The sequence below is a fragment of the Salvelinus sp. IW2-2015 genome, linkage group LG11 (genome assembly GCF_002910315.2).
Source record: "Salvelinus sp. IW2-2015 linkage group LG11, ASM291031v2, whole genome shotgun sequence".
NCBI lineage: Eukaryota > Metazoa > Chordata > Actinopteri > Salmoniformes > Salmonidae > Salvelinus > Salvelinus sp. IW2-2015.
In genome coordinates this window covers 948,980-961,980 of record NC_036851.1, presented here as the reverse complement: position 1 = coordinate 961,980, position 13,001 = coordinate 948,980, and the positions used below count along the sequence as shown (strand labels likewise).

Here is a 13,001-nt window from a genome sequence, read left to right as displayed (position 1 = left end):
ACTGTATACCACCCCAACGTTGACACAATACAACTGATGGGCTCAAACGCATTAAGAAGGAAAGAAATTCCACAAATTAACAAATTAACAAGGCACACCTGTCAAGTGAATTGCATTCCAGGTTACCACCTCATGAAACTGGTTGAGAGAATGCCAAGAGTGTGCAAAGTTGTCATCAAGGCAAGGGTGGCTACTTTGAAGAATCTCAAATATAAAATATATTTGGATTCGTTTAACACTTTTTTGGTTACTACATGATTCCATATGTGTTATTTCCTATCTTTGATGTCTTCACTATTATTCTACAACACAGAAAATAAAGGAAACCCCTGGAATGAGTAGGTGTGTCCAAGCATTTGACTGGTACTGTAAGTCAGTGTTAAACATTTCGTCATTGGTTAATCAGAGTTCCTCATACTGACATTGGCTGCGGCCTCAGGCCCCATTGGTGCCAATCTTGGAAAAGTAATTTCAATGTCTCCTCTCTCCTCTATTACAAATAGGAATAAACCAAATGGTACAGTTGCATGCAACCTTATAGCCATACCAACTTTATCAATATCAACCTTAATTGAGTTGGAGACTCCATGTGACTTTAAAAATCATAAAGAACATGGGTTGATGCATCTGAACGTTAGGAGCTTACTTCCTGAACTGGATTACATCAAGATCTGGGCTATGCAGAAAAATCCGGACATTCTGGTATTGACTGAAACTTGGATATCTGTGGACATTCTGGATTCTGATATTAATATTGAGGATATTCATGTGTTCAGAGCTAACAGACTAACAGCTAGCATAGGTGGTTACATTTACATTTTACATTTAAGTCATTTAGCAGACGCTCTTATCCAGAGCGACTTACAAATTGGTGCATTCACCTTATGATATCCAGTGGAACAACCACTTTACCAATATGCATCTAACCTTAAGGGGGGGGGGGTTAGAAAGATTACTTTATCCTATCCTAGGTATTCCTTAAAAGAGGTGGGGTTTCAGGTGTCTCGGGAAGGTGGTGATTGACTCCGCTGACCTGGCGTCGTGAGGGAGGTTTGTTCCACCATTGGGGTGCCAGAGCAGCGAACAGTTTTGACTGGGCTGAGCGGAACTGTACTTCCTCAGAGGTAGGGAGGCGAGCAGGCCAGAGGTGGATGAACGCAGTGCCCTTGTTTGGTGTAGGGCCTGATCAGAGCCTGAAGGGACGGAGTGCCGTTCCCCTCACAGCTCCGTAGGCAAGCACCATGGTCTTGTAGCGGATGCGAGCTTCAACTGGAAGCCAGTGGAGAGAGCGGAGGAGCGGGGTGACGTGAGAGAACTTGGGAAGGTTGAACACCAGACGGGCTGCGGCATTCTGGATGAGTTGTAGGGGTTTAATGGCACAGGCAGGGAGCCCAGCCAACAGCGAGTTGCAGTAATCCAGACGGGAGATGACAAGTGCCTGGATTAGGACCTGCGCCGCTTCCTGTGTGAGGCAGGGTCGTACTCTGCGAATGTTGTAGAGCATGAACCTACAGGAACGGGTCACCGCCTTGATGTTAGTTGAGAACGGTTAAGCGGCCATTCTCATTCAAAAATAATTTCTCTCTTTACTGAAATCCATTTCCCTTGCCCAAAAATTATATAGTCACTATCTTTAAAGTGGAGCTGACAGCGTTTTAACTACTTTGCAGATATGAAACAGAGACAATCATAATATCAGTCAAAAAATATAAAAAATATCAAAATATCAAATCCAAATTTCATAATGCTTTTCATGCCTTTCATACTTTTCAACCGTTCGCTGCCTGCACCGCCCGTCCGACTAGCATCACCACCCTGGACGGTTCCGACCTAGAATATGTGGACATCTATAAATACCTAGGTGTCTGGCTAGACTGTAAACTCTCCTTCCAGACTCATATTAAACATCTCCAATCCAAAATCAAATCAAGAATCGGCTTTCTATTTCACAACAAAGCCTCCTTCACTCACGCCGCCAAACTCACCCTAGTAAAACTGACTATCCTACCGATCCTCGACTTCGGCGATGTCATCTACAAAATAGCTTCCAATACTCTACTCAGCAAACTAGATGCAATTTATCATAGTGCCATCCGTTTTGTTACTAAAACACCTTATACCACCCACCACTGCGACCTGTATGCTCTAGTCGGCTGGCCCTCGCTACATATTCGTCGCCAGACCCACTGGCTCCAGGTCATCTATAAGTCCATGCTAGGTAAAGCTCCGCCTTATCTCAGTTCACTGGTCACGATATCAACACCCACCCGTAGCACGAGCTCCAGCAGGTATATCTCACTGATCATCCCAAAAGCCAACACCTCATTTGGCCGCCTTTCCTTCCAGTTCTCTGCTGCCTGTGACTGGAACGAATTTCAAAAATCGCTGAAGTTGGAGACTTTTATTTCCCTCACCAACTTTAAACATCTGCTATCTGAGCAGCTAACCGATCGCTGCAGCTGTACATAGTCCATCTGTAAACAGCCCACCCAATTTACCTACCTCATCCCCTTACTGTTTTTATTTATTTACTTTTCTGCTCTTTTGCACACCAGTATCTCTACTTGCTTATGATCATCTGATGATTTATCACTCCATTGTTAATCTGCTAAATTGTAATTATTCGCTCCTATGGCCTATTTATTGCCTACCTCATGCCTTTTGCACACAATGTATATAGACTCATTTTGTTTTTTCCTACTGTGTTATTGACTTGTTTATTGTTTACTCCATGTGTAACTCTGTGTTGTTGTCTGTTCACACTGCTATGCTTTATCTTGGCCAGGTCGCAGTTGTAAATGAGAACTTGTTCTCAACTAGCCTATCTGGTTAAATAAAGGTTAAATAAAAAAATAAAAATAAATAAATAAATAAGAGTTTTAAAAATAGGTTGTATCTGACGTAACATTCCATGACGTACACTAAGGCATTGTCGGCAGAATAGATGAATACAGTTCAATGCATGATTAATATAATTCACCAATACATTTCTTGGTATTCCAAAAAATATTGCTATCAGGTTGTAAATCATAGCTGGCCTGGTACATTTGTTTCAGTTTCAAACACTCAATATTTTGGACAAAAACAGACAAATGTCCAGTAAATAAGGCTGAGAATGTCAATACAATCAAAATAGCAAGGGCAATGTTCACAAGTCAGTCATAATGTAGCTAATCAGCTAGCGTATCTATTTATGTAGCAAGCTAAAAACAGGGAGCCTAACATTAGCTAGCTATCTAGCTGCTAGGAGTATCATGTCATGTCATTGGAGGAGTGGCTGAGTTACTGACTTTTTCCCCTCATTGTTTTTCGGTGGCTATACACAGCTAGAGATGCAGATGTAAATTGGTTAGCTAGCAAGAACTTGAATGACTTATCCAGATAGCATATTTCTTGCATTCACAAATTCACTCTGGCTATCTACTCGGATTTCAGAGCACTCTCGTCTGAGTGTGCCAGAGCAATAACTTATACATTTACGAACACGCAACAGTCGCTGAATATGAACGTGTCAGTAAACACAGGCAAAAAAAGTAATGAACACTCAATAACAGTTATTGATAACAGTTGGTAGAGCATGCCACTTGCAACACCAGGGTTATGGGTTCAATTCCCATTGGGGACCCGTACGAGATAGTACGAAAATGTATGCTCTGAATATGAGCATCTGCTAAATGAACATTATTAAATGTAAACAGCCTAGCTAACCAGCTCTGCTAGGGTGAGTAAAATGGTCAGAGTGAGGTGTTCTCTCATTTGTGTCTGGAAGTAACTAGCTGGTCAGTTAGCTTGGCTGCTTGGTTGCATGCAAGCTGCAGAAGGATGAGTAGGCTACAATTCCCCATTGTTTATCAGTGCAATTTTGACAGCCAACTAGCTGGAAAAGTTTGAGAGGTTTTATCTAATGTTCATTCGTTAGATTTTAACTCATCTTACTCTGGCTAGCATTAGTTGTTGATCTTGTTGATGTGCATACAGGGAAATACATTTTTATGGTTGTATGGTCAGTAGGACTTTAAAGTTCCCAAATGTAAGAGGACTCCCGTGGTATTGTGGCTTTTGGCGAATGCGTTCGAATTATCTAAAGTCACGCAACTGTCTGTAAACACAGTCAAGTTCAAAGTGAATGATGGCAGGCCTGTGTGGCAAATGGCTTGCTTGCAAAAAAGCCTACTTTAGTTCTGGTTGGCTATGGTGCACTGGTCTGCATAGACTCCGGTAATGGATGAGACAGATGTTTTTATTAGGTTTTATTTACTGCAGTGTCTATTAATTGTCCAAAATTCACGGCCGCTTTCCCACTTCATACTGCGATAGAATTTTCACAAATGCATTACTATATGTAAAACCCAAACATTCTAAGAATTTCTGAAAACGTGAAAATTAACATATCTAAGTGCTCGCTTGTCAGAAAATGATCAAAAAGTGTCATATTCTTCTTGGGGGTGTATATGAACAGATTTTAGGGGTTTTATACTGCAAAAATGCTGTCAGTTCTACTTTAAGGCTTTGTCTGGGAAAAAATTTATTCATAATGGTTATAGGGGTCTTACCATCCTCCCTCGGCTAGCCTTTGTGTACGAGGAGTTCACTAAACTCAGCAAAAAAAGAAGTGTCCCTTTTCCAGGACCCTGTCTTTCAGAATAATTAGTAAAAATCTGAAAAACTTCACAGCTCTTCATTGTAAAGGGTTTAACAAGGCAGTCATCAGAAAAACCGAGGCTACTGAGTCTGCCGATAAGAATATGGTGATTGACAGAGTCGAAAGCCTTGGCCAGGTCGATGAAGACGGCTGCACAGTACTGTCTTTTATCAATGACGGTTATGATATCGTTTAGTACCTTGAGCGTGGCTGAGGTGCACCCGTGACCGGCTCGGGAACCGGATTGCACAGCGGAGAAGGTACGRTGGGATTCGAGATGGTCAGTAATCTGTTTATTAACTTATTAACTTGTTAAATGTAAACCAATCAGGGTTTTGGCCTGGGCATAGCACTATTATCACTTTAGTTATTAATGATCTTGTCAGTGCTTTAAGACACTAAAATAAAAGTGCTGCTTTGTTTGTGGGCCTGTCAAAAGCTTTTGATATTGTTGAATATTTTGATTGAATAAGTATTTTTGATTGTGAAACAAACAAGAAATAACACACAAAAACTGAAAACTTGAGCGTGCAATACTTTGTAGAGCCACCTTTAACAGCAATTACAGCTGCAAGTCTCTAGGGGTATGTCTCTATAAGCTTGGCTTGATGGAATTGAGTAAGCAGATCCAAGGAAGTAACTGAAGTCACCGACGACCAGGTAGGGATGGGATGAGTGTTCCGGGTGAATGATGTTCATGGCTAACGATCCGGCAGGGAATGGATGTCAGGTCAGAGCTTATGAAGTGGAGGGGTGATGATCAGGACCAGGTGTGCAGATAGCTGATGGGATACAGGTGCGGGTAATCAGAGATCTCCCAACTAGCTACGTCGCCCGGCAACCAGACAGGGTGCGTTCCAGGACACCGGAAAAACACTCCAGGACAGAACACAGGCAAAAACAGACTCAGGAAGCGGGATTCGTGACAGTACCCCCCCTCCGACGAACGCCACCGGGCGGACWACCCGGAGCGCCAGGGTGGAGGCGGTAGAAGTCACGAAGCAGGTCAGCATCAAGGATCTGACGCCGAGGAATCCAACTCCTCTCCTCTGGGCCATATCCTTCCCAATCCACGAGATACTGGAACCCTCGACCCCGCCGTCTGGAGTCCATGATCCGGCGCACCGTGTAGGCAGGACCACCTCCGATCATCCGAGGAGGAAGAGGACGAGGAGGAGGGGGCAACAGAGGACTGAGGAGAACCGGCTTGAGGCAGGAGACATGAAAGGTGGGGTGTACTCTAAGCGTTGAAGATCCCGTGTAGCCAACCAAACCTTATCTCCGACGGTATAAGCGGGGGCAGGAATACGGCGACGATTCGCCTGGATCTGATACCGGTCAGAAACTCTAAGGAGGGCCTTCCTGGCCCGATGCCAGGTCCGGTGGCAACGACGAATGTGGGCCTGGACAGAGGGAACCGAGAGATCCCTCTCCTGAGAAGGAAACAAGGGAGGTTGGTAACCGTACAGGCACTGGAAGGGAGACATCCCAGTGGCAGATGAAGGGAGAGTATTATGGGCATACTCGACCCAGGATAAATGAGAGGACCAAGAGGTGGGATCAGAGGAGACAAGGCAGCGCAGCGTGGACTCCATCTTCTGGTTGGCTCTCTCCGCCTGACCATTAGATTGGGGGTGAAATCCAGAGGTGAGACTGACTGTAGCTCCAATGGCCAAACAGAAGGATCTCCAGACAGCAGAGGTAAACTGAGGACCACGGTCAGAAACAATGTCACTGGGCAACCCGTGGACCCTGAAAACCTCCCTAACAAGGATCTCGGACGTCTCAGTGGCAGATGGAAGCTTGGAGATGGGGACAAAGTGAGCAAACTTGCTGAATCTGTCCACAATGGTCAGAATGACCGTGTTCCCAACAGAAGAGGGCAACCCCGTGACAAAGTCCAGGGCCAAGGTCGCCGGGGAATAGGTAGGGGGTGAAGAAGCCCAGAGCTGGGCCGATTGGTACTCTTATTCTGCGCACAAACAGGACAAGCGGCAACAAACCTCCGGGTATCTTCTCCCATGGCAGGCCACCAAAATCGTCTGCGCAGTAGCGCCATAGTCCGGGCAACGTCAGGGTGACAAGCTATCTTGCTGGCGTGGGACCACTGAAGGACAGCAGAACGGACCGACTCAGGCACGAACAACCGACCGGGTGGACCGTTACCGGGGCCGGGCTGCGTCCGATGGGCCGCCATCACATCCTCCTCAATCCTCCATGTAACGGCTCCCACGACAAAGTTCTGGGGAAGAATCGTCTCAGTCTTGGCCCCACTCTCCTCCGTCTTGGAGAACATCCGGGACAAGGCGTCCGCCTTGCCGTTCTTCGACCCAGGTCGGAACGTCAGGGAAAAATTGAAGCGTCCAAAAAACAAAGCCCACCTGGCCTGACGGGAGTTGAGACGTTTAGCTGATTGCACGTAAGCCAGATTCTTGTGGTCAGTCCAGACCACAAACGGTTGCTCCGCTCCCTCCAACCAGTGRCGCCACTCCTCCAAGGCAAGCTTCACAGCGAGAAGCTCCCGGTTACCCACATCGTAGTTTCTCTCWGCTGGTGAAAGACGACAAGAGTAGAAGGCGCAGGGATGGAGTTTACCGTCAGTGGAGCTACGCTGGGACAGGATGGCGCCCACCCCCACATCAGACGCGTCCACCTCAACAACAAACTGACGGGAAGTGTCAGGTTGAGAGAGAATCGGGGCGTTGGTGAATCGGCTCTTCAAGTCCAGAAATGCTCGGTCTGCCTCAGGAGTCCAACAGAAATTTCTGGTGCAAGACGTCAGGGCAGTTAAAGGGGCGGCCACCCGGCTGTAATCACGGATAAACCTCAGATAGAAGTTCGCAAACCCCAGGAATCTCTGGAGCTGCAATCTCGTACCGGGCTGGGCCCAGTCCCGAACCGCCCGAACCTTCTCTTGGTCCATCTTGATCTCTCCCCTGGAGATGATGTACCCTAGGAAGGACGTAGTGTGTGCGTGAAAATCACACTTTTCAGCCTTCACGAACAGGCGGTTCTCCAATAACCGCTGCAGGACCTGCTTGACATGCTGGACGTGGCTAGAAAGCTCCCTCGAGAAGATGAGGATATCATCCAGGTAAACGAACACAAAAATACCAATCATATCTCTCAGCACGTCATTCACCATACTTTGGAACACAGCAGGAGCGTTGGTCAGTCCAAACGGCATCACCTGGTACTCGAAATGTCCCATAGGTGTATTGAACCCAGTCAACCACTCGTCCCCCTCTCTGATCCGAACCAAATGATAAGCATTGCGTAGGTCAAGCTTCGTTTAAACACGTAGCACCCTGTAAAGAGTCGAAAGCAGAGCTCACAAGGGCAGGGGATACTTGTTTTTGACCGTAATATCATTCAACCCCCGATAATCAATACACGGTCGAAGAGAGCCATCCTTCTTGCTCACAAAAAAGAATCCTGCTCCCAGGGGTGATGACGAGGGGCGAATGAGACCTGCAGCTAGAGACTCCTTGATGTAGGTCTCCAAGGCTTCACGCTCAGGTCGAAAGATACTGTATAACCGTCCTTGAAAGGCAGCTCCAGGGAACAGATTAATCGCACAGTCATAAGGTCGGTGGGAGGAAGTGACAGAGCCTTCTGCTTACTGAATACTTCACCCAAATCGTGATATGTTTCTGGAACCAGGGACAAATCAGGAGGAGCAGACTCACTGACCTGACTGGGAACAGCATGAGAACAGGCAGTCCTAAGGCAGTTAGCATGACACTCAATGCTCCAACTAGTTACCTTACCCGTCACCCAATCAAACGAGGGATGTGTTCTCTCAGCCAGGGTAACCAAAACCAGAGGAACATGGGGCGAAGGCAGAATGAAGAAAGAGATAACCTCTGAATGATTCCCCGACAACAAACATCTTAACCGGTTCAGTCCTCATAGTGATCCGTGCCAGACTACTACCGTTCAGAGTGGTTGCTTCAATGGCTTCCGGCAATTGCTCCTTGGAAAGCCCCAGCTGTTCCACCAAGTCGGCATCAATAAAGCCTCATCGGCACCTGAATCGATAAAAGCGTTCATCGCTAAACTCTGATTCTTATTCATGAGGGTCGCAGGAAAACGGGGTCTGACAGGGTCTTTGGGAGGTTGAAACTGGCTCGCTAAAAGTCCTCCCAAAACTAGCGAGCCGGGCAGTTTAACGGGCGCTGAGGACAAGCGGAGATGTAATGTCCCGAGCTACCACAGTAGAGGCAGCTGTTGGTCTCACGTCTACGTTGGCGCTCCTCCTTAGTTAACCCGTGTCGCCCCACTTGCATGGGTTCAGGATCTGGCGGCAAGACACCTCCACTAATCCCGTGTGGGGAATAATGATCAACACGTTCTGGTCCACTTCCTGACCCGAATGGTAACCGAGTGCTTGATTGATTGGACGGCCCCACTGCTTCTCCCTCCTTCTCTCTCGGACTCTTTATCCACCCGAATAGATAATGTGACCAAACTGTCTAGGTCACTAGGCTCTGGATAGGAGATCAGCTCGTCCTTGATGCTCCGACAACCCCTGGTAAAAAGCCGCTTGTAGTGACTCCTCATTCCAACCACTCTCCACAGCCAATGTCCTGAATTCGATCACAAAGTCTGCCACACTGCGAGCTCCTGGCGAAGAGAGAACAAACGTTTAGCTGCGTCCTTACCTCGGACTGGATGGTCAAAAAGCTTTCTCATCTCTGCCGTGAACTCCTGGTATGACGCCATGCAGGTGTCCTGTCGTTCCCAAACGCTGAAGCCATTCCAGAGCTCTACCACGCAGCAGTTCAATAACAAAAGCTATCTTAGCCTTCTCTGTGGCGTAAGAGTAGGGCTGCAGATCAAAAACTAAACAACACTGCATAAGAAATGAACGGCATCTTCCCAAATCCCCTTCGTACTTATCAGGCGTCGGAACCTTGGGCTCACGGAAGGAAACCGCTCCAGAAGCGGCAGGTGAGAGAGGTGAAACAGGTGGTGGATGACCCACCGGCAAACTGAGCTGATCCTGGATACTCCGTCAAGCTAGCAGAGAAGTTCCGGACTGAAAACGCTATCTCCTGTAGCGCCGTGTTGTGTTGTCCCAATATCTTCTCCTGCTGGGTAATGGCATGGCAAACGGAGTCCAGGTCCGCTGGGTTCATCCTTGGCCGGATCGTTCTGTCACGGTCTCTAAAGTAGAACCCAGAAGCAGACCAGGACAAGGAGAGTAAGACGAAGGTGAGTATTTATTTACAAGTTTAAATGTAGTGATAGAAAAATCCAAGTAGCGGAGCGGGCAGCGGAGGTGAGTTGATGGAATTGAGTAAGCAGATCCAAGGAAGTAACTGAAGTCACCGACGACCAGGTAGGGATGGATGAGTGTTCCGGGTGAATGATGTTCATGGCTAACGATCCGGCAGGAATGGATGTCAGGTCAGAGCTTATGAAGTGAGGGGGTGATGATCAGGACCAGGTGTGCAGATAGCTGATGGGATACAGGTGCGGGTAATCAGAGATCTCCCAACTAGCTACGTCGCCCGGCAACCAGACAGGGTGCGTTCCAGGACACCGGAAAAACACTCCAGACAGAACACAGGCAAAAACAGACTCAGGAAGCGGGATTCGTGACAAAATGTTTACGCTTAAACCACTCTAGTGGTGCTTTAGCAGTATGCCTAGGGTCATTGTCCTGCTGGAAGGTGAACTTCCGTCCCAGTCTCAAATCTCTGAAAGACTGAAACAGGTTTCCTTCAGGAATTTCCCTATATTTAGTGCATCCATCATTTCTTCAATTCTTACACTTTCCCAGTCCCTGCCGATGAAAAACATCCCACAGCATGATGCTGCCACACCATGCTTCACTGTGAGGATGATATTCTCGGGGTGATGAGAGGTGTTGGGTTTGCACCATACATAGCGTTTTCCTTGATTGCCAAAAAAACTCAATTTTAGTCTCATCTGACCAGAGTACCTTCTTCCATATGTTTGGGGAGTCTCCCACATGCTTTTTTCTGGCCACTCTTCCGTAAAGCCCAGCTCTGTGGAGTGTACAGCTTAAAGTGGTCCTATGGACAGATACTCCAATCTCCGCTGTGGAGCTTTGCAGCTCCTTCAGAGTTATCTTTGGTCTCTTCCGTGAGTTTTGGTGGGCGTTTGTTGTGGTGCCATATTCTTTCAACTTTTTAATAATGGATTTAATGGTGCTCTGTGGGATTTTCAAAGTTTCTGATATTTTTTTATAACCCAAGTCTGATCTGTAATTCTCCTCAACTTTGTCCCTTGACCTGTTTGGAGAGCTCCTTGGTCTTCATGGTGCCGCTTGCTTGGTGGTGCCACTTGCTTAGTGGTGTTGCAGACTCTGGGGCCTTTCAGAACAGGTGTAAATATACTGAGATCATGTGACACTTAGAGTGCACACAGGTGGACTTTATTTAACTAATAATGTGACTTCTGAAGGTACTTGGTTGCACCAGATCTTATTTAGGGGCTTCATAGCAAAGGGATGAATACATATGCACGCAACACTTATATTTTTTTAAACAAGTAATTTTTTTTCATGTCACTTCACCAATGTGGACTATTTTGTGTATGTCCATTACATGAATTCCAAATAAAAATATATTTAAATTACATGTTGTAATGCAACAAAATAGGAAAAACGGCAAGTTTGATGAATACTTTTGCAAAGCACTGTATATACTGTATTCTTTACTATCTATTGCATCTTAGCCTATGCCGCTCTGACATTGCTCATCTGTATATTTTATTCCATTCCTTTACTTAGATTTGTGTGTATTTGGTATTTGTTGTGGAATTGTTTGACATTACTTGTTAGATATTGCTGCACTGTCGGAACTAGAAGCACAAGCATTTCGCTACACTCGCAATAACATCCGCTAACCATGTATGTGACCAATAAAATTTGATTTTGATTCATCCCCTGTGTATTTATACCTGCGTTTTCTGTTTGTCTGTTGCCAGTACGTCTTGTAATGTCAGGTCGTCCCAGCGTGTTTCCTGTTTTCCCTGCTCTCTAGTTTTTTGTTTCTAGCTTTTCCGGTTCTGTCGGAACCTGCCCTGACCCTGAGCCTGCTTGCCGTCCAGTACCTGTCGGACTCTGATCTGGTCACGAACCTCTGCCTCTTCGACCTGCCCTTTGCCTGCTCCCTGTGTTATAATGAATGATCTGAGAACTGAACCATCCTCCTCCTGTGTCTGCATCTGAGTCTTATCCTAAGTCCTGATATCCTAAGTCTGTAAACAAAAAAAGACCTAGGGTAAAAGATAGGACTAAAATGTTAGTCGCTCGTACCCAAAAGTTCAGGCTCCTCCTCATCGTCTCCCCATTCCTCCAGGTTTTTTGGTGCAAATTGCATCAGACTTTGGACCACGTGTGTGCCCACCAGTACCAGCCTGCCGAACGCCCGCTGCTCCATCACAAAGATGGTGAGAGGAGGGTGAAGGTACGTCAGCTCTGGAAGGTCCTATAGGGGGATAAAACAAAAAACTGGAGATCAGGGATGCACAACTCTAGTTGGGGGCTCCCGAGTGGCGCAGCGGTCTAAGTCACTGCATCTCAGTGCTAGAGGCGTCACTACAGACTCTGGTTCGATTCCAGGCTGTATCACAACCGGCCGGGATTGGGAGTCCCATAGGGCGGTGCACAATTGGCCCAGCGTCGTTCGGTTAGGGTTTGGACGTCATTGTCAATAAGAATTTGTTCTTAACTGACTTACCTAGTTAAATAAAGGTAAAAAAAAGAAATTGTCCCTTGAGGGCCACAGTTCTGTTTGTCATTTGTCTATGAGATTAATTGATCAATTAGTGTCATTGATCGGTATAATTTGGTCTCTGATTAAAGGACGCCAGATGGGGACAAAAACCAGCATTCAATCTGATCATCAAGCATCAGACTTTTGCACTCTTTACACTAAATGAATGGCTGGACTAAAGGCAGCAAATGTGTCCAACCCCACTTGAAGTAATCCTTCTGGTCAATTTAGCTTGTACTACAAGTACTCATGTTAATAATTCACAAATAAAACCTGGAGCTACAGTTCAATATTAAACACAGTGGTTCCGTTTTGGCAGTGGAAAATAAGTACTTACCACATCAAAGTGTTTGACAACCTCTTTGAAGTTGGGAAGGACTTTGTAGCCCTCGATTTCCTCTGACTCGATCCTTTGTCCCGCACACTCCATTCTCACTTGAGGCCTCTCCACTTCAAACAGGTTGACCCTCTTCAGGTCTCGCACACCCCAGTACAGCACCTGAACACAATCAATCAAATGTATTTATAAAGCCCTTCTTACATCAGCTGATGTCACAACTGTACAGAAACCCAGCCTAAAACCCCAAACAGCAAACAATGCAGGTGTT

General features: G+C 46.3%; 1 protein-coding gene across 1 annotated transcript in view; it reads right to left on the bottom strand.

Annotated features, from left to right (window-relative positions):
- Window positions 1-13,001, bottom strand: part of fer1l4 (fer-1 like family member 4) — a 109,002-nt gene that overhangs the window by 34,105 nt on the left and 61,896 nt on the right. The window contains exons 29-30 of the mRNA XM_023995786.2: window positions 12,731-12,892; window positions 11,934-12,105 (exon numbers count right to left, since the gene is read on the bottom strand). Coding sequence (XP_023851554.1) covers window positions 11,934-12,105; window positions 12,731-12,892 — 334 coding nt within the window. The remainder of the gene's footprint in view (window positions 1-11,933; window positions 12,106-12,730; window positions 12,893-13,001) is intronic.